General features: G+C 36.8%; 1 protein-coding gene across 4 annotated transcripts in view; it reads right to left on the bottom strand.

Annotated features, from left to right (window-relative positions):
* The window catches only part of FAM13A (family with sequence similarity 13 member A), a 310,890-nt gene extending 288,302 nt beyond the window's left edge, over window positions 1-22,588 (bottom strand). For all 4 annotated transcript variants that reach the window (XM_055312970.1, XM_055312972.1, XM_055312971.1 and 1 more), the window contains exon 1: window positions 22,361-22,588. In XM_055312970.1, the coding sequence (XP_055168945.1) occupies window positions 22,361-22,435 (75 nt within the window). In that variant the 5' untranslated portion in view covers window positions 22,436-22,588. The remainder of the gene's footprint in view (window positions 1-22,360) is intronic.
* Window positions 22,589-23,084: the final 496 nt, after the last annotated feature.

Genomic DNA, 23,084 nt, shown 5'->3' with positions numbered 1-23,084 from the left:
TTTACCACTAAAACAATCCTTAGGGGTCAATTCAATGCTTATACTATCACTTTAGGAATAAAGATACCAGGCTCCCAAAACTTACAGTGCACTCAGTGAAAAATGGCCAAAACTAGAGCTCTATCTCTTGAATTTTATACCAATACTAATTTTTATAATTAAGAGCTGGTGGCCTTGGTTTTTTTTTTTTTACACCTTTATTTTTTACCAAAAAGTAGCTTAGATAGCTAACAAACTGCATGCACTGGGACTAATGCATGCAATTATTTGTTGGTTTGCAGTCACCTAGTCTTCACTTCCCCACCTTTTTTTTTTTTTTTTTCTAGTGACATATCCTGTCTTTATGCCCTTGTTGTGAATAACTCTGTAGGGACTGCCAATGAAAAGAACCACCCTGTCTCTAGCAAGAACTGGTCTCAGGCTCCCTACCAGGTCAATCAGACCTTTCTCTCTTTCAGGTCACTGACGCCTGAGCAGATTGTCACAAGCACAGCAAAAGGCTAGAGCTAATTGGTTCCAGCTGCGATATTCTCACAAGCTGTGAATGAACCATTAGATTAACTTTTGCCACCTGCATTGTTGGAGCTGCCCAGACATTGGTGCTTCAGCTGTTCTTTCCATGTGGTGAGTCACTCCATAACCTGCTACTAGTTTCTTTGGGCTTAAGGTAGCCAGAATTCATGTCTGTTCTGAGACAGAGACAGACAGACAGACAGACAGACAGACACACACACACACACACACACACACAACTGATAAAAGTATCTTGAAAAATAAAATAATCATCAGGGTATATAAAAAGCCAGGATTGTAGAGAAGAGAAAGTCAGAAAGATGATGGCTAACTTATAGGGAGTAAGTTTACTATGTTTGTCATGGCTTCAGATACTTCAGATGACTTCACTTGTTAAACCCTAGTAAAGAAATACTATGAAGAAAGAGCCTTCTGAGATCCCCATTTACAGAGGCACAGAGGATCTAAGTAATGGGCTCTCTAGGTCACATCAAGGATGTGTGTAGCCAAGAGTCACACCAAGGCAATCTGAGTGCAGATGGCACTCTGAATTCTGCCTCCACAAAGGATATGGTAAGAACAAAAAGTGCACACTGGGCCATCGAGTGTCCCTGTTAGAAATGAGGAAAGTCATATTCTTGTAAAACAGAAAAAAAGGATTATTTACAAGTTTCTAGATCACCTTAAAATAAAGTCCGTTATGCTCAGAAGCAGCATCAATGTTTCTAATATTAAAACCTGAAAAGAACACTTTAATCAATTCTGTAAGTGAGATGAGTTTCAGAAGCCTTGAGATTTTGATAGCTAACATTTATTGGGTGCTGATTTTGTACCAGCTCTGTTGTATTTTAAAATTAACATCTTTAAATTTTAAAACAATCTTATCAGTAGGTATGTTTACTATTCCCCTTGGGACAAAGAAACTAAGGTCCAAAAAGAGAATTTGCCTGAGTTTACACAACAAGTAAGTTTTAGAGAATGTAACCCCCAGGTGCTCTGGCTCTATCGATTGAGCTCTTAACCATGACACAGTACTCTATTTCCAGAACCTTTAATATTGGTGGTTCTATATGGGCCCAACACTACATGCAGCGTTTTGTTTGCAGAGCTTAATACGAAAATCAATTTGAGACTACAGAAATCAATAGCTTGTATTTCCTTAAGGCAACCTTCCAAGAATTTAAGTACCGGGATTTTAAGGTCCTTTGAAGAACAATCAGGTTACACTGCTGGTTAAATTCAGAACTGTGGCCTTAAAACTCTCTGGAACTGGGGCTAGGACTAATACATCTAACCAGGAATGTGGACATTAGAAAGCCACTCTACCACCAAATAAAAGGAGTGCAAGGAAAGCACAAGATAAACCTGAGACTTATTCCAGAAAGCAAGGAACTAGTCAAAGACTAAGGGGATGTGTTCAAAAAGACCTGTGGGCCAGATTGAATGGGCTTCTACTGACCAAATCTCGAACAGGTGGAGCACCAGGAGTAACAACAACTGTAAGTGATTATAATATACTGTGTAAATAAAAATGAGATTTAGAAGAGAGGGCTTTTTTAGCATTTAGAAAATGCTGCAACCAGGTGATGCCTGGGTGGCTCAGCGGTTGAGCGGCTGCCTTTGGCTCAGGGAGTGATCCCAGGGATCAAATCCCACTTCAGGCTTCCTGCATGGAGTCTGCTTCTTCCTCTGCCTATGTCTTTGCCTCCCTCTCTCTCTCATAAATGAATGAATAAGATCTTTAAAAAGAAAAAGAAAATGCTGCAGCCAAATGTAAGAAGAGTAACAGAATAAAAAAAAATCACTGGGGCGTCTGAGTGACTTAATGGGTTAAATATGTGTCTTTGGTTCAGGTCATGATCTCAGGGTCCTGGGATCAAGCCATGCACTGGGCTCCCTGCTCAGCAGGGAGCCTGCTTCTCCCTCTCCCTCTGCCCCTTGCCTGGGTCCCCCCTTCATGTGTGTATGCTCTCTCGTAAATAAAATCTTTTTTTCTTAAATAAAAACTTAAAAAAAAAATCATCAACTTCCACAAATCATTTAACAAATGACCCTATCAAGCATTATCAATGGACACTAAAACATCAAGTGAAAAGTTGATGGAGAACAGGATCCTCACAGCATTAAAGATCACACATGGTTTTTTCAAGGGGGGGGGAACCCTTCCCTTACAATTGAAATATGGGTATATTCACCTTAACTCAAAAAATCAAATTTATCTTCATTTATCATGAGATGACCTGACATCATGTACTACTAATGTAATATGCAAAACACCTCATTTACAAGGTATTCTTGCCACAAATGTTCAAACTGATATAAATCTAGCCTCTAAATCTAACTTACAGTTTACAGGAGATACAGCTGCTAAAAGAATAAGTGAAAAAGACCATGAGAAAACAATCAATCTAGACAAATCCAGAATGAGGGACATTCTAACTGACAACTGGCCTGGACTCTTCAAAATATCAATATCATGAAGGAAAGACTGATTCTAGATTTTATTTATTTATTTTTTTTAAATTTTCATTTATTTATGATAGGCACACAGTGAGAGAGAGAGAGGCAGAGACACAGGCAGAGGGAGAAGCAGGCTCCATGCACCGGGAGCCCGACGTGGGATTCGATCCGGGGTCTCCAGGATCGCGCCCTGGGCCAAAGGCAGGCGCCAAACCGCTGCGCCACCCAGGGATCCCTGATTCTAGATTTTAAAGAAAATACACAAACTTTAAATGTAATATATGAATCTTGAATGGTTCCTGGTTTAAAAAACAAAAAGCCTTGTCTCTTTGAGACAATTGGGGAAATCTAAGTATGTGTTGTATATTAGATGGACTTTTTATAAATGTTTTTATGTATAATAACATTGTGTAAGATCTAATTTATTTCACTTGTAGTGTGTTCCTTATTCTTATGAGATGCATGCTGAAGTAGGGGTAGAGTATCTTCATATACTGTAGAATTGAATACAAAGTATATTCATGTATATCTGTGTATATGTATATATTTATGTATATGCTATATATATATATATACACACATACACACACATATACACACAAAGAAAGATATAGAGTGGGTGCAAATAGAGTAGAACGCAAATTTTTAAATTTAAGTGGATAATACATGAAATGTTCATTTTGCTATCCTTTCAACTTTTATGAATGTTTGGTATTTTGTTACTAAAAATTGGGAAAAAGATAGGAACCTCTCAAAGAGACTCCCTATGAACAAAGAGTAACACCATTTTGACAGCACAATTAGGAGGGAAAGAAATGTATTCTAAATTCCAATTAAATTAATGGTGGTAACTGTTGGATTATTCTTACACAGAGACCTAGACAATCATATTAACTTGGATAGGGTTGGGTCATTGGGAAAGCACTCCATCTGAAATTAGGGTACCTGGGTTTGAAAACTTGTTTTGCCACTGACTTGCATATTCTCAACAGGAATGCTAGCCTCTGGTCAAATGTGCAGCTTTGGAGAGGGGCAAAGGCAACAATAAGAGTGATCCATGGTCTCTGTCTAGCCATAACAGCTGAATCAACTTAGAGGTCACTGGCAGGACAAGTACTGCAGCCAACTCATCATCACTTTCAGCCTGTTGACCTTATAAAATTTCTCATCTACACCATGATTGGATCCTCATCTATTAAATGCCACACCACCACCTACTTTATAATTTTTTTAAAGATTTTATTTATTTGAGAGAGAGAGCCTGTGGACAGAAGGAGGGAATGGAAAGGGAGAAGCAGGCTCCCCACTGCACAGAGCTCTACATTGGGCTCGATCCCAGGACCCTGCGATCATGACCGAGCCAAAAGCAGCTGCTTAACTGAGCCACTTAGACACCCCAACACCACCTAATTTACAGTGTTATGAGAGTTTAATAAGATAACGAATGTTGAAGTGCCTATCACAACCAGAAGAGAGTCAATGATGAAAAATGTTAAAAATTTCTTTGGGGAAACCAATTATTTCAAAAGACACTATGACAGAGTTTGTAGTTATTTATTAATAGGTCGTTTTTCTCTTCACCATTAACAGAACTCTGATTTTGTTTGATAGGAACCAGTTAAAATATACTACCTTCCTTGTAGCATTATCCTTGTAGATAAGGATGGCCATATACCTAAGTTTGGGCAATGAGATATAAATGGAAATTGTGAGGATCACCAGAAAAAATTCCTTTTATTAAAAGGGAGGATAACTCATTCTGATACCCATATCCCTGTTCTCTGCTGAGATAACAGATATAAGGCCTGGTAGCTATCTTGTGACTATGTAGCAATCCAGAAACTAGAAGCTAAGCTCTAGGCCAGTAAAACTGGGGGGGGTGGGGGGTGGGGGGGAGGACTTATACCCTGATAACATCATAGAGTTCATTCAGAATACCTATCTATAGACTTTTTTTTTTCTTACATGGAAGGCAAAAAAAATCCAGTTTCAAATAATGCTGTCAGAATTTCAACATTTATTGAACATGTTAAAGAAATAAGCATTCTATAAATCATTTTTTCCCAAATCTAGCTCATTAATTTTAAAAGCAAAGCATAGGGGTATCTTATTAGTTATCCTTACATAAACATGTTGCAGCATCTCAATATCTATAGCTTTGTAGATTTAAGCAATGGTTCTTAAGCTAGAATCCATGGATAATGAATCCAACAAACTGCATGAAACATTCTATTTTTAGAAAGCATAAAGATGGCATAAATGAATGGAAAGATGACCCATGTTCATGGATCAGAAGAATATTGTTAAAGTGTCCATATTACCCAAAGCAATCTACAGATTCAGTGTAATCCCTATCAAAATTCCAATAGCATTTTTCATGGAAATAGAATAATTCTAAAATTTGAACGCAACTACAAAAGAACCAAATAGCCAAAGCAATCTTGAAGAAGAACAAAGCTGGAGGCCTAATTTCAAACTATATTGCAAAGCTATAGTAATCAAAATAGTGTAGTGTTGACATTAAAAACACACAGATCAATCTAATAGAATAGAGAGCCCAGAAATAAATCTACAGATACTTGGTGAATTAATTTAGAACAAAGGAACCAAGAATATGCAATGAGAAAAGGATAGTCTCTTCAATAAGTGATTTTGGAAAAAGTAGACAGCCACATGCAAAAGAATGAAACTAGACCACTATTTTATACAATACACAAAAATTAACCCAAAATGGATTAAAGGTTTGAACATAAGACTTGAAACCATACAACTGCTAGAATAAAACATAGGCACCAAGCTCCTTGACATCACTCTTAGCAATGATTTCTTTGGATTTGATACCAAAAGCAAAGGGAACAAAGCAAAAATAAGTGGAACTACACCAAACTAAAAAGCTTCTGCTTAGCAAAGGAAACCATTAACAAAATAAAAATGTGTGGGAAATATCAGAAAGGGAAACAGAACATAAAGACTCCTAACTCTAGGAAATGAACTAGGGGTGGTGGAAGGGGAGGAGGGCGGGGGGTGGGGGTGAATGGGTGATGGGCACTGAGGGGGACACTTGATGGGATGAGCACTGGGTGTTATTTTGTATGTTGGTAAATTGAACACCAATAAAAATTAATTTATTAAAAAAAAAACAAAAACAAAATAAAAAGGCAACCTAATTAATGAGAAAATATTTGCAAATTATATCTGAACAGAGGTTAATATCCAAAATGTATAAAGACTTCATACAGGGCACCTGGGTGGCTCAGTCAGTTAAGCATATGCCTTTCTTTGGCTCAGGTCATAATCCCAGGGTCCTGGAAGCAAGCCCCATATTGGGTTCCCTGCTCAGCAGGGAGTCTGCTTTCTCCCTCCCCCTCCTCGTCTCCCCTCACTCATGTGTGCTTGCTCTCTTTCAAATAAATAAAATCTTAAAAAAAAAAGAGTTCATACAACTCAAGAGCAAAAGCAAAAAACAAAACAAAAATCTGATTAAAAAATGGGCAGAAGATCTGAATAGACATTTTCCCAAAGAAGTCAAACCAATGGCCAATAGGTATATGAAAAGATGCTCAACATCTAGTCAGAGAAATGCAAATAAAAATCACAATGAGGTATCATCTCACACCTGTTAGAATGGCTATTATAAAGTAGAGATAAGTGCTGACAAAAATGTGAAAAGGTAATTCTTGTTTCCTTGAAAGGGAATTTAAATTGGTGCAGTTACTATGGAGAACAGTATGGAGGTTCCTCAAAAAAAAAAAAAAAAAAAAAAAAAAAAAAAACCAAAAAAAAACCACTGTAACCGAACAGAAAAAAATTGAATAAGGAAATGATGCCAAAGACAAGCAATAACAAAATATAAATATGACTTTATAAAAATTAACAAGTCTTATGCATTAATAGACACTATCAACAGAGTGAAAAGGCAATCCACAGAATAGGAGAACATATCTGCAAATCTTACATGTGATAAGGAATTAATATCCAGAATATATGAAGAATTTCTACCACTAAACAACCAAAAAGCTCCCAAACAACCCACATCAAAAATGGGCAGAAAGTTGAATACATATTTCTCCAAAGACAACAAATGGTCAATAAGCACATGAAAAGATGCTCACTATCACTGGTCATTAGGGAAAGGTGAATCAAAACCACCATGATCACAAGCAGTAACCTCTTTGACATCAGCCACAGCAACTTCTGATATATCTCCTGAGGCAAGGAACACAAAAGCAAAAATAAGCCACTGGGACTTCATCAAAATAAAAAGCTTCTGCACAGTGAAGGAAAAAATAAACAAAACTAAAAGGCAATCTACAGAATGGGAAAAGATATTTGCAAATGACATATCTTGTAAAGAGTTAGTATCCAAAATCTATAAAGAACTTATCAAACTCAACACCCCAAAAATGAATAATCCAATTAAAAAATGGGAAGATATGAACAGACATTTTTCCAAAGACGACATACAGATGACAGACAGACACATGAAAAAATGTTCAACATCACTGATCATCAAGACAATAGAAGTCAAAACAATGAGATATCACCTCATACTTGTCAGGATGGCTAAAATCAACAATGCAAGAAAACAACAGGTTTGATGAGGACATAGAGAAAGGGGAACCCTCTAGTACTGTTGGTGGGAATACAAACTGGTGCACCCACTCTGGAAAACAGCATGGAGCATCCTCAAAAAGTTAAAAATAGAACTATCCTACAAGCCAGCAATTGCACTACTAGGTATTTACCTAAAGGATACAAAAATACTAGGTATTTACCTAAAGGATACAAAAATACTAATTCAAAGGGATACATGCACCCTGGTTTTATAGTAGCATGATCTACAATAGCCAAATTATGAATACATTCCAAGAGTCCATTGACTAATGATTGGATAAAGAAGTGGTATATGTATATATACACAATGGAATATTACTTAACCATAGAAAAGAATGAAATCTTGTCATTTGCAATGACATGGATGGCACTAGAGGGTATACTATGCTGAGTGGAAGAAGTCTTTCGGAGAAAGACAAATACGATATGATTTCACTCATATGTGGAATTTAAAAAACAAAACAATGAGCAAATGAGAAGAAAAAGAGGGGAGCAAACCAAAAAACAGACCCGTTAACTATAGAGAACAAACTGATGGTTAGTGGGAGGTGGGGGGGCGGGTAGATGAAACAGATGATGGGGATTAAGGAGTGCTTTTGTAATGAGCACTGGGTATTGTATGGAAATGATGAATCAATATATTGTACACCTGAAACTAATACAACATCGATATTAACTGGAATTTAAATAAAAACATTTTTAAAAGATTCAATGTTAAAAAAATTTAAAACAGACAAAAAAAAAAAAACCTCCTACATCAGAATCATTCTGCAATGAAAACAAAACAAATCCCAAAATGAGATACTGCTTTACATACATTAAGGTGGCTATAAAAAAACAAATCAAAAAATCAAAAAACAAAATGGACGTGGAAAAACTGGAACCTTCATTCACCCCTGGTGGTAATATAACAGTTGTACAACACTATGAAAAACAGGTGGTACCTCAAAAAGTTAAATATAGAGATGCCTGGGTGGCTCAGTGGTTGAGCGTCTGGCTTTGGCTCAGGTCATGATCCCAGGGTCCTGGGATTGAGTCTCACATCGGGCTCCCTGCATGGAGCCTGCTTCTCCCTCTGCCTATGTCTCTGCCTCTCTCTGTCTCTCATGAATAAATAAATAAAATCTTAAAAAAAAAAGTTAAATATAAACTTCCATGTAATCCAGCAATTTCACTTCTGGATATATTCCTTAAAGGCAAAGATGCAGATACTTATATACCTATGTTCATAACAGCATTATGCATAACAGCCAAAAAGTAGAAATAATCCAAATATTAATCAACAGATGAGCAAAATGTGGTATGTATATATGCAGTGGAATATTATTCAGCTTTATAAAGGAATGAAATTCTGATACATGCTATAACATCGATGAAGCTTGAAAAAAGTATCAAAGTGAAATAAACCAGACACAAAAGGACAAAAATTGTATGTTTCACTTATGAGATACCTGGAATAGTCAGAAACCTAGAGACTAGAAGTAGAACAATGGCTACCAGGGACTGGGAGTAGGGGGTGGGTGGGCAGTTATTTAATGGGTACAAAGTTTATGTTGGAGAAGATGCAAAGTTCTAAAGGAGATAATCATAATTGTTACACAATATCATGAGTGTACTAATGCCATTGAATTGTACATCAGGGACACCTGAGTGGCTTAGTGGCTGAGAGCCTGCCTTTGCCTGAGGGCATGATCCCAGATTCCTGGGATCAAGTCCCACATCAGGCTCCTTGCGTGAAGCCTGCTTCTCCCTCTGCCTATTTCGCTGCCTCTCAGAGGACAAACCAGAAAGTGACTGGTAGTTATCCGGAGACAGAATTTAAGACATACAAAGAAGAAATGATAATCACTTCTAAAGATAAAATAGATTTTCTCAGGAGGTGGTGAAGATCATAGTAATCAAAGGTAGGCAAAAAAAAAATGTAATGCCATTTGTCATCCTTTCTACTCATGAAAACTTTTTGAAAAGAGAAAAAAGAAAAGAAAAGAGAAAAAAGAAAAGAAAAGAGAAAAAAGTAAGGGTAAGAAACAGTGGATGTAAACTGATTAAAATTTCTGGAGGGAGGAAAAGCTGAGGCCTCTTCCCAGGCTGTGCTCCTTCTACCCTGGTCTCCAAACAGAGGGGAGGGGCAAGTAACAGTGGGCAAGACTCTTACACAACTGGGACCTCTAGATAGTCACAGTATACTGTTGGGGGGGGGGCGGGGGAGAGGGGGGGTGGAAGAACACTATGAAACTAATGCCAAGACTAATCTGTTTTCATAAGTTTATAGGCTCACAGAAAAACTATAAGGCATAAGCAAACATAGTACATGTTTAGTTCTGAGTTATGGAATCTCATTTTCTCCTTTTTACTTATTTCCTGAATTTTATACACTAGACATGTTATCACTATTATAGCAAGAAAAATGAAAAGTTAAATTTCCTATATAAAATGAAGTCAAGACCTACTGCTGACTTCCAGTGAAAGAGTACAGGGATCTAACAAGTCCTTTCCTAAACAAAACAATACAAAGCTGGACAAATTGTCAAAACAATCATTTCAGAGATCTAGAAACTGACCAAAGACAAAAAACAAATTGAGAGACACTTATTCTTGAAAAGCTGATGAAGTTTAGTGAAGAATAAACTGTGGCACTCTTGCCTGAGCCTACTCCCAGCCCATCTTATCCCCCTAGTGGGGTTGGCACAACAGTAATGAAACTGGCAGCTTTGGTTCTGGCTGAATTGGTCTTAAACACAGGACAAAACCCCTACTCCCAGTGGGTCATGTATCTGACAAAGGACTTATAAGAGTTCTTTTTATATATTATGGATACAATTCAGTAAGAACCAACAACTCCATAAAAACAAAAATGGGCAAAAGACATGGACAGACATTTAACCAAAGATGACATACAAATAGGTATAGGTCTATGAAAAATGCCTAACATTATTAGTCATTAAGTAACAGCACTACAAGTTCACTAGAATGGCTTTAATAACAAAAGAGTAACAATACCATATGCTGACAAGGATGTGGAGAAACTGGGATTCTGATATTGATAATAGGCACGTAAAATGGTTTGATCATTTTGGAAAATATGTGGCAGTTTCTTAAAACATTAAACATAAATTTAGCATATGATCCAGCAATTCCACTCCTAGGTACTCATCCAAATGCAGCATTATTCTTAGTAGCTGGAAATAGCCCAAATGTGACATATCAGATAAAGGGCTAGTATCCAAGATCTATAAAGAACTTATCAAACTCAACACCCAAAAAACAAATAATCCAGTCAAGAAATGAGCAGAAGACATGAACATTTCTGCAAATGCCATGAACATGGCATTTCTCCAAAGAAGACAAAGGGCCAACATACACATGAAAAAAATGTTTCACATTACTCAGCATCAGGGAAATACAAATCAAAACCACAATGAGATAGTACCTCATACCAGTCAGAAAGGCTAAAACTAACAAGACAGGAAATAACAAATGTTGGTGAGGATGTGGAGAAAGGGGAACCCTCGTACACTGTTGGTGGGAATGCAGGCTGGTGCAGCCTCTCTGGAAAACTGTACAGAGATTCCCCACGAAGTTAAAAATAGAGCTACCCTATGACCCAGCAATTGTACTACTAGGTATTTATCCCAAAGATATATATGTAATGATCCAAAGGCGCACCTGCACCCCAATGTTTATAGCAGCAAAGTCCACAATAGCCAAACTGTGGAAAGATCCCAGATGTCCACTGATAGATGAATGGATAAAGAAGATACGGTATACATATACAATGGAATATTATTCAGCCATCAGAAAGGATGAGTACTTACCATTTACATCACTGTGGATAGCACTGGAGGGTATTATGCTGAGCAAAATAAGTCAATCAGAGAAAGACGATTATCATGTGGTTTCACTCATTTGTGGAATATAAGAAACAGTGCAAAGGATCATAGGAGAAGGGATAGAAAACTGCAAGGGAAATCATTAGAGAGGAAGAAAAACTATGAGAGAGACTTAACTATAGGAAACAAACAGGGTTGTTGAAGGGGAGATGGGTGGGGGGATGGGGTAATTGGGTGATGAGCATTAGAAGGATACGTGATATGATGAGCAGTGGGTGTTATATGCAACTGGTAATTATTGAACACTACATCTGAAAGTCATGATGTACTACTATATGTTGGCTAATAGAATTTAAATTTTTTAAAAAAGGATATAACCCAAATGTCTATCAACAAATGAACAAATAAAATGTGGTATATAATAGAATATTACTCAAAAACTAAAAAGGAATACTGATGCATGCTACAGCATGGATGAGCCTCAAGAATATTATGCTAAGTGAAATAACCCAGTCACAGAAGAACATATACTGTATGTATTCCATTGGTATCAAGTGTCCTTGAAAGGTAAATGTACTGAAACATTTAGTTAACATTTAGAAAATAGTAAATTAGTGGTTGTCTGAGGTTTGGGGGGTGGAAGACAGATTGTAGGAATATAACTATTGTTCATAATGGGCACATGGGATTTTACTGAGGTGACAATGTTCTAGAACTAGATTGTGGTGTTACCTACACAAGTGGTAAATTTACTGAAATCATTAAATTGCATCAATAAGTATATGGTTTGTAAATTACACTTCAAAAAAGCTGTTAAAAACATGGAAAAGAGAGTCAACAAATACTTAATAATTTTATGCCAAAATAAGACCATCAGTAGAAAGAATATACTAGCATTAATAATGCCTTCAGAAGTACTCCACATTCTTCATTTTAATAGCATACAGTATTGTTCTTCAGTAATTCTAGATGAAATAGGTAAATTCTGGAGTGGGTAACTTTTAAGGGATTACTCCTATTATATCAATGTATAAAAAATCCTGAAAGTGCAGTAACATTCATATGCTTAGAATCCCCTGGTTATCTGGGGGCTCCTGGCTGGCTCAGTTAGTGGAACATGCAACTTTTGATCTCAAGACATGAGTTCAAGCCCCACCTTGGGTGTGGAGTCTACTTAAAAAAATAAAGATATACATTTTTAAAGTTCCTTGATTTTTGAAGAGAAAAAAGGGATAGTTCTAATGTCACTAGTGTTAAACCTTTTGTTCATCAGTGTCGGCAGTCTTTGCAGAACCAAGGAAGAATTAGACAGAAGAGAACTGTATTGCATGAGGCTGCGGTGAGTCAAATTTGAATGTTATAGGTAAGTGATGAATCACTAAATTCTATTCCTGAAACTAATATTACACTATATACTAACCAGAATTTAAATAAAAACTTGAAACAAAAAATAGTATGTAAGATGAAGAAAAATGTTCCTGGAAAGACTATTCCTGCCATTGTTTCTCAAGTTCAGCAGAATATAAACCAAAAGAAGGATTTTTTTTTTTTTTAAGTTACAAAGACTCATCTAAAGTTAAAGACCTAATACAGTAAGAAGAGCTACAGGGTTAAACACATTTTGCTTTGGGGAAAAATTAAGACTAAAACATATAGTTTCAGAAAATCCAAGTAGGCTTAAAACCAATGCTGTGTGTAAGTATTTACAGGCCTACATGAATAATTTACAATGCAAGGCACTGAAATGAAGATTTGTATATAAGATCATTTATTTATATTTTAACTAAAACTATTTTTTAAACTGAAGCTATTTTCTTAAGTATTAAAGGAAACTCTGGAAATTAAAACCAAAAGTAAATTACCTGGTAAGACAATTTTACATCAAAATTGTCCTCAAACAACTGTTTTTAATTTTTCTACTGTTATTCTATAGTTTTCCTAGAATGAACCATTCAATTGAGTTCTATTGTATAATTTTAACTTACACATTTTCTATACAGAAGTGAAGTGAAAATTTAGCAATCTTGTAGTAATATCCTCTAATTATTTCATTTAAAAAATATCTATTGTTTTACAGCTTGAGACTTCATTTACTAGCTAAAATGTGGCCTCCCCTGGAACCTAACTTTATCAAGATCATGGAAGCCTGCCTTCACCTTTGGACAATCAAATAATCCTCCACATAAAGGAAGCCCTAACTGAAGAAGTACGGAGGTAAAAAGACCTACATATGCTAAATTCCCAGCAGTCTAACAAATGACTGAAAGCTAAAAATTTTGGGAAGTACACACTGATTCAAAGAATCCTAGAACGTTGCAAGGACATCTCGCCTAGAACTCTAATTCCATGACTAGCCCATGATAAGTCAACCCAGCACTACTTAGCTGCCTCTTTCCTACTTGTTGTGATGGAGCGCTGACCACCTCATGAGACAACCAGCTCAATTTTTAGATATTTCCACTTCTTTCTTCTTGGTAAAACTGTCTTGTTACATTCTACTCAGCTCTAAGTCTGCCTTAGGAAATGTGCAGGGAAAGTTTATCTCTTTTTATATATTAGACAATTTCAAGTACTTTATATATTTCAAAATGTATTTGTAAAAGTAATATATGGACATTCAAATATTCAGTTCCTTCATTATTATAAATGACTCATTTCTTTAGACAGAGCTATTAGTCCATTCTTGGGTATTCTTTATTTTTAGTAATTTAATATCTGCACTTCACCAAACCTTAAACATGAGAATTTAAACTGAAAAATCTCCCAATTCTAGCTCCAATTACTGCATTTCCTTGCAGAAATTTTCTATGTATAACTAAGCATATCTATCTATCTATATATAGATTAGATTTTGAAAGAGGCAAATATAACTATGATATTGTATATTTATGCACCTTGCTTTTGCTACGTGATCAATTTTGGAGGTCCTTCCATATTGGCACATATAGCTACTTAACATTACATGTAATACTATAATTGATTTAACCAATCTTACAGCTTGATCAATAGCATGTGAGAGTATTTGATTCCGATTTTTCCGACATCCCTGGGTATTATAAAAATTTTAAAGTTTTCCCAGATTTAACTATGAGTGAAACTAAGTAATTTTCTTATGTTTATTAGTACTTTATTATTTGTGAACCTCCTGTTCATAAGCTTTGATTCGTTTTTCAATGGCTAGTTTTCTTTTTCTTACTGACTTGTAAGAATTTCTCTATATTAAAAACAAGGCATTTTTTTTAATTTTTTTTTAAATTTTTTTTTTTATTTATTTATGATAGTCACAGAGAGAGAGAGAGAGGCAGAGACACAGGCAGAGGGAGAAGCAGGCTCCATGCACCGGAAGCCCGACGTGGGATTCGATCCCGGGTCTCCAGGATCGCGCCCTGGGCCAAAGGCAGGCGCCAAACCGCTGCGCCACCCAGAGATCCCCTAAAAACAAGGCATTTTTAAAGTCACATGTGTTGTAAATATCTCTGCTAGTTCTCTTTTGGCATTTTGTTAATGTAATTTGAGATTGTGCAGACATTTTAGTTATTTGTCAGAAAAATATACCACTCTTTTTCTTTAGTTTCTCTCTTGGTTCCCCTTTACAAAGACATTCCTTGATCCAAAATTATTGTTTTATGGTATCACTTTGGCATTTATATTCTAGACCCATCTATAGTTTAGAGAATAAAGATGAAATCCAGCAATTATTATTCTCCAAGCAGCTGCCATTATTAAAGTTTTTTAATTTTTTTTTTATTATTTATTTATGATAGTCATACAGAGAGAGAGAGAGAGAGAGGCAGAGACATAGGCAGAGGGAGAAGCAGGCTCCATGCACCGGGAGCCTGACGTGGGATTCGATCCCGGGTCTCCAGGATTGCGCCCTGGGCCAAAGGCAGGCGCCAAACCGCTGCGCCACCCAGGGATCCCCTTAAACAGTTTTAATTTCTGTTAACATCCAATATGGTAGACCCTCCAATATTAGCAGTTTTAAAGAAGTAGCTGTAAATAATTTGAAGTTGTAGAATTTTTCCATAAACCAAGCATTTTGAATAATTTCTTTAAAATCTCCAATCCACCTGCTAGTTACACAGACTTATAAATATTTACTTATAGACTTAAATAAACAATTATTACTTGTTACAGTACCTCTTTTTAAATCACTGGAAATCCACAGTTACAGATTAGAGCTCAAGCAGGGGTTCTTACAGTTGCTATTTCAGAAACTACTAGACACAAGCTTCTTATCTTTGGAATTTCATTTGCCCAAATCAGCTTTAAGATTTAGATCAGATTAAATTAAATTTAATCTAATTTGTCTTAGCATTGTCTCCTTTACCCAATTACCCCATTCTTTCACTATATATGTTACTTCATATTCCTTTGCACTTTTCACCACTGTCACTAAAGCTTACTTAACAATCTTCTAAACAAGGACATTAAACCAATACACGCAACCAACTGTGCTTCAGAGAAACTGACCCTGAAAAAGTAACCTAGAAACTAGGAACTTGACCCATATTCACACTCTAAACACTAATCTCGACCATGTTTTTGTTTGATTTTTGAATTCTGCATGGCAGAGATGAAAATTCTTCTTGCAATACAATTCAGATTTGCATAGGAAAACTTACATGTCTATGTTTATCACTAATCTTGTCTTCCTAAAATACTTCATTGGTTTATTGTAGAAAAAAAGCAAAATAAAAGGTTTAATCCTGTTTAAAATTTGATCTAAATCCAATAAGATCAACAGTCCCTCAGATCACAGAATTCCTTTCATTTTATTTTAAAGAAGTAAAATCCACTCATAATGACAAGACATAGTAGTCTGCCACATAACAAAGGTAATGTTTTTATGAAGTTTTCAATGTATTTATACATTATTGTTCTATTTGGATCTTACAACAATCTGACTGAGGCTATTACCCTTATTTAATAGTTAGGAGAGAGGTTAAGTATCTTGCCCAGGGTCACACAACCAGTAAATGGCTGAGCCAAGACTCAAAGCCATGTGTCCTGCTTTCAAATCTTGCCTCATTCCAGTTCATGACAAGCTTCCTAAAACCACTGTACAGCAAAACACTGCATGATGAAGTATATTAGTTAAGCTGTTTTGACTACAAGTAATTGAAATTCTAGTTCAAACTGGTTAAAATAATAAGGACATTTATTATCCCATTATACTAATACAAAGGAGTTCAGGGGAAGGAAAGATTCTAAGCTAGGAGGATTCAGTGGCTCATGAATGTCACCACTGCTCTGCCCTTTACTCCTGTATTAAGTTATCCTCAGGCCGTCTTCCCTCTTGATCCATAGATAAGATATCTGTCAGCAGCACCTGGGGTGTATAATTCCTTGTTTACATTCAGTAGGGAAATTAGAGACAGTCTGCTTTATCCCAATCATGGAGCATACATCTTTCTTTTTAAGAAATTTAGATTATGGGCCAGAATTAGTGTTTATAAATATTCTATGAGGAAGGTCTCTGCATTTCCAAATCACCTTTGCTTACATGGGAACACAGGAGTAGTTCAAAGAAATGAACTCTGAGAAATGAATCACTTTCAGAATGAGGCAGATAAAAGCATGCGTGCCTCCTCCATCTCCTTTTTTCCCCTGATATAAGCTAGGGGATACGTGGTCACAGGCTGAAATAGCAAATATCTCACAGGATGGCGGCAGCGTGGATACTAGAGTCACCAGATGGAGGAGAGATTCTGTCAACCTGCCTCAGACTTTGAGTAATCTATGTCTTTATCTGTTTCCCTGAGCTACTGAGATATCTTTCAGGATTTTCCTGTTGAGACACTTGGTATTAATTACCCTGATTAAGCAGATTACATGCCCACCTGAGGGAAAGCTATGCTCTGACCAGCCTACACATCATCTGAGATGGAAAGGATGTGCAGTTACTTGCTTGGACTGCGTGCAGTTTTACAGGAGGAGAATTCAAGTGCTCCTCAGGTGGAGACTCAAAAGTCAAAATACTTACAATTATACTGCTTATTCCCATAAATGGAAAATTATGCCGTTATCACAAAAAGCACCACCAAAGACAGAATGCCTTTGCAGACATAACTTTAGCTTTTGGAGGATCTTCACAAGATTCATTTAAAAATAAAATACACGGGCAGCCCTGGTGGCTCAGCGGTTTAGCGTCACCTTTGGTCCGAGGTGTGACTCTGGGGCCCCAGGATCGAGTCCCACATCGGGCTCCCGTGGAGCCTGCTTCTCCCTCTGCCTGTGTCTCTGCCTCTCTCTCTCTCTGTGTCTCTCATGAATAAATAAATAAGATCTTTAAAAATAAATAAAAATAAATAAAAATAAAATACACTTAAATCATGCATTAGTACAGAAAAGAGAGGTGAAACTGTAAAACCTAACATTTACTGAACAACTACTACTGGCTAGCCCTGAAATAGGTTAAGAGATATAAGTAAGATAAGTAAGATATGAATGATACTGTGGTCAAAACCTTACTGTCTGCTAGTAGGACAAATAAATACATAATGTCAAGGAAGCTGAACAGATGGTGAAAGCTCTTTAAAATAAACTATTAAGAAAGCATACTGCTTAATAATGTATAAAGTCAGAGTAAAGTGAATAACATAACCAAGATTAAGCTCAGATCTGCCTGGCTTCAAACAAAGCCCATATTCTTTCTAAAAGTCTAAACAAAATAAAGACAAGAAAACACAGGTGGTAAAAAAATAATAATAATAATAATTGAAAAAACTCATCATAGCATTTAAGAAACCTAAATGTAATCTGTGTGAGGTGAATTTGGTACCAAACATAAAACTAGAAACAACAAAGATAACCACGATAGGTTTGGAACTTGAACTTGCATAATATTTGTTTGTTGTATTATTTAAGAAAATTCAGTTCGGCTAAATAGAGAATAAAGAGAAACTAACAATGAGAAGTATTAACAATATGTAAGGAGATAGCGTGGTAGACATAGTCGACATAGACAATTAAATAGAGATGAAAGAACCACGTTAGGCTCCCAACATTTATGAGACACCATATATTCATGTCTTAAATGAGTCACCTGTTGATTATACCCATGCTGGCCCCATGTGTTGTCTGCCTGAGATATGCAGATAAAAATACATAGTTGTTCAGGAGTATGTTAGCAAGTTACAACTATACCTAGACACACTTGTCTCTGATGATAAAGCAAGCTATGTTGGTTCCAGACACATTCCAACAGCTGAGATCCTTGTTCCCATTCAACACTGGTCCTCATAAAACCCACCATGATCAGGGAAGGCTGATATGGTAGAGAAGGTGAGACGGGATAAATGAATATCATGTAACACAGGACTCAGAATGTGGGCCTTTCATCCCACTGAAACCCTTTCTAAATAGGTAAGCCTACCAGATCTTTCCCTCCTTGTTTTGTGCTGTGTTTTAAGTTGATTCAATAAATCTGTGACTAAAATATATAATATGGTTTGTGAGCTTTTCTGTACTGAGACCACAGCTCTTACCTGTATTATGGGATAGATGTAAGATAGCTGAGGATACCAGGTGGTGAGGTTACAGGAGTGAAGGGGCTCAAGTCAGGGACAAAGGCTCAGGATATCCTTGGAAGTGTTCCAGCACCAAAGTTGGGGTGAAGTCAGGAGAACTGGACTGCAGGGCCCTGATAATACCAATAGAACTTGCCCACCAATTCACCAAAGATTTGATACCTGAACTCAGCAGAATATAAGAATATCCAGAAGAATCAACACACATGTATTCTAAGCACCCCCACACCCGTTTTTAAATATTTTATTTTTATTTGTTCACGAGAGAGAGAGAGAGAAAGGCAGAGACACAGGCAGAGGGAGAAGCAGACTCCTGCAGGGGGCCTGATACAGGACTAAATGCGGGACTCAATTTGGGACTTTATCCTAGGACCGGGATTATGCCCTAAACTGAAGGCAAACACTCAACCATTGAGCCACCCAGGCGTCCCTGTAGGTCCCTTTTTCTCCAGCCATTAGAATATGCCAGCTCCCACTTTCAACCCAGCTTCCTCTAAATATTCAGATTCCACACAGGAGGTGCAAGAGGTCTGAAAGACTCAAGATTCCCCTGAGATAGCTTGAGTCATCTCAAAGTGACATTTAAAACTGGAAGAGACGAAGACAATATTAACTGGCAGGTATGGTTCTCAGTCTGCCTGGGTGTGGTTTATTGAGGAAAAATAGATGTTAATAGTGAAGAAGCTACAATTTCTTTGTAAATATAAGTAGCAATGTAAGTAAAATTTTGAGTCAATTATGGTTTTATTAGTAGCACTAGAAACATGAAAGAGCTAAATGGAACGAGGAAGAGAAAGATGGTTAGTCAATGGACATAGAAATGTAGTGTCTTTGAAATAGTCATGTCCCACATCAACATATGTACATGTGCATACACATAACTACAAATGTCTGATACTCTTGTCTAAAGAACTGTCTTCTGTGGTATATATACAATGGAATATTACTCAGCTATCAAAAAAAATGATATCTTGCCCCTTGGAATTACATGGATGGAACTAGAGGGTATCGTGCTAAATGAAATAAGTATAGAAAGACCATTATAAAATTTCAGTCATATGTGGAATTTAAGAAACAAAACAGAAGGCCATAGGAGAAGTGAGGGAAAAATAAGACAAAATCAGAGAGGGAGACAAACCATAAGACACACTTAGCTATAGAAAACAAACTGAGAAAAAAAAGAAAAAGAAAACAAACTGAGGGTTGCTGGAGGGGAGGTCGGTGGGGGATGGGGTAATTGGGTGACAAGCATCAATGAGGGCACAGGATATGAGCACTGAGTGTTATATGCAACTTATAAATCACTGAACTCTACCTCTGAAACTAATAATACATTGTGTTAATTGAACTTAAATAAAACAAAATAAAATTTTTAAAAAAGTACTATCTTCAGTAGCAGGATACCTGAACAGTTGTTAACATATGTCTAGGTAAAGAAGTCTCAAACTAAAAACAAGTATGTCAGCCTCTATGCTTATTTTTATTTGTGATTAGTCCCCACTTTTCTACCACAAACATTAAAAAAAAAAAGTATTTTGTTCAATAGCTATGTTTTTCCAGAAATACTATGTGAAAACTCCTAAAAACAAACATTTCCTCGTAAGTAGAACTGGGTTCCAAAACAAAGCCTAACCTGAAGTTAAAGAATAGGAATAGACTGCTCTTCTACTACAGTAAATAATCTTTTAAATGGTAGGATTTTTATGTCAACCTTACATGAAATTTTGTATATACTTTGGATTAAACTAAGGAAAAATATGGAGTTTCATACATGGGTTAGTCTGCATTCCAGTCAAGGTAGAGATCAATGCACGCAGGCCATGGGCAGGAAGTAAGGATCTACTCAGGCAGAGAGGACTGCAAAATATCATAACAGGTCGATCTGCTGGCTCATCCTCTACACATTTCCAGTCCTGAAGTATTTCTTTTATTGGGGGATCCCTGGATGGCTCAGTGGTTTAGTTGCTGCCTTCGGCCCAGGGCATGGTCCTGGGGTCCCAGGATTGAGTCCCACATCAGGCTCCCTGCATGGAGCCTGCTTCTCCCTCTGCCTGTGTCTCTGCCCCTCTTTCTCTCTCTGTCACTCATGAATAAATACATAAAATCTTTAAACAAAAAAATTATTTGTTTTATAAAGCTGGAATAATGCAGTAAAACAAAAGCTCAGTATCTTAGAAAAAAAAATCAGATTTTGAAGAAAAGTCCTCATTGTGATAAAAAGATAACCAGCTGGATACCTGGATGCTACAAATCTCAGGACTAAAAGGACAAGAGACACAGAGACAGGCACACAGGACACAGAAAAGTTCTGAGCACAGAAATGAGGCTGTTTTACTAAGAAAATTCAATCTGTGGAGCTGATATACCATCTGGTGACCATTTGGGGCATATGTGTAAAAAATAGCCCAGATATTTCTATATATTTTAGGATGCCATCAAAACCTACAACAAATTGTAGCTGTTTCTGAAACTTTAAGAAAAAAAGAGATCTGAGCTAAATGTGTTGATACAGTTGATAACATAGAGTAAGATTTTTTGAAGTGAGCAGTTGATAATAAAGAATAAGATTTTTCTCACTTAGCTCATTTGGAGACAAATAAAATGCCCTCTTGGAATACAATATCTGCCTGACATATAAGTATGCTTACTATATATGCATTTTATTTATTGAAATAAAAATTTAAATCACAGCATTCTGTGAATTGTATAATTGACAATACTTGGTTATTGCAAAAGGTTATATATAAGCACCAACAGAACTGCTTTTGAAATCCATTAATTCAGCCCTAGAAATATATACATTTTCCCCATGGATTTTACATCAGTGTTAATTTACTGATGCTGCTGTATTATAACAACCAGAAATTTCTATAGTCCATTAAGGATTCACAAACATTTATGGAACAAGCTCTTTTCCCGTTGCTCTCAGCAACCACAGTGAAACAAATTCTAGCATTACTAAATGAAAACAAAAATGTGCATAGAAAAAGGTCATACACATACTCAGAAGTAACGAATTAGTGGTTATTTTAATTCTTTCTCAATCTAGCCACTAGATTTTTCCAGTAACTGCAATTCAGCATTCGTATTTAACTCATTCGTAACAACAAAGTCTGAACCACTCGCTCGAGAGTGCTCTACTTTAAATCATGTTGACTGAACCAAGGAAACTCTCAGAGGCAGGCATCTTCCCTCATCTTTTTTGGAAGGGCAAGCAGACAAAAAGGCCGAAAGCTGCCCCAAACACTGCTTCGTGTCCATTTGAATAGATAGGAATGTAAGGAGCAAACCTTCCCCCACCTCCCAGAAAGGAAAGACGAAATCCCATCAACATCTCATCCCAACCAGGAGGGCACAGGCCTCTCCCCAGCCCCACAGTGTCCACAGACGACAGGGGCGGCCTGTACTCACACAGATGGCCAGAGCGCCTGCCCCCATTCTCGCAGGAAGTGCCTCGTAGAAGTGATGAAGACCAGATGAAAACATCAAAATGACAGCAAAATATTAAAATTCCATTCAGTAGATATGCTTTCATTTGAAAAACAGCTCCTAATCCAGAGGCCTCACAGCAAGCGAGGAGCAGCTCCTAACATTTTCGGAAGTGTGGTTTTGCTTCTCATTCGGCTGAACCCACATGGCTGGCAGGACTGCCTGGAGTTGAAATCTGATCCAGAGCGTCTAGTATTGGCAAGTAGAGGATGTCATGTGACCTGGGCCGTAAGTTGCTGACATCTTTTTCTTAAACCTGACTTGCCAGATACCACATGCAAGCTTTCTCGGGTCAGAAAACACAATCACCTGGTGGTATTCATTACTAAGGACTAAGTAAGTGCAAAACGTGAAAATGCAAACTTGCTTCCCTGTTGCTACTTCTAAGAAAACCTCACATATTCACACTCAGGTTTCAATCTGCAGGCACATTCCTCACTTTTCTGAGGCACTTTCCAATTCCATTGCCCCTTATGAAACCAGTGAAATTCTATCAAAAATTCCTTCCCTCCATTTTTATTCTATCACAATTGTTCTAAATGAAAATACTCTATTTTATGTAACTGTTACCACTTCTAATTACTTTTGAATTATCTTATTCACATATAATGATGATAAACATAAAACAACAGACTTCCACGATTCA

Source organism: Nyctereutes procyonoides, unplaced genomic scaffold, assembly GCF_905146905.1.
Source record: "Nyctereutes procyonoides isolate TBG_1078 unplaced genomic scaffold, NYPRO_anot_genome, whole genome shotgun sequence".
Classification (NCBI taxonomy): Eukaryota; Metazoa; Chordata; class Mammalia; order Carnivora; family Canidae; genus Nyctereutes; species Nyctereutes procyonoides.
The sequence above is the reverse complement of the archived record's forward strand: the minus strand, read 5'-3'. Positions and strand labels throughout refer to the sequence as shown.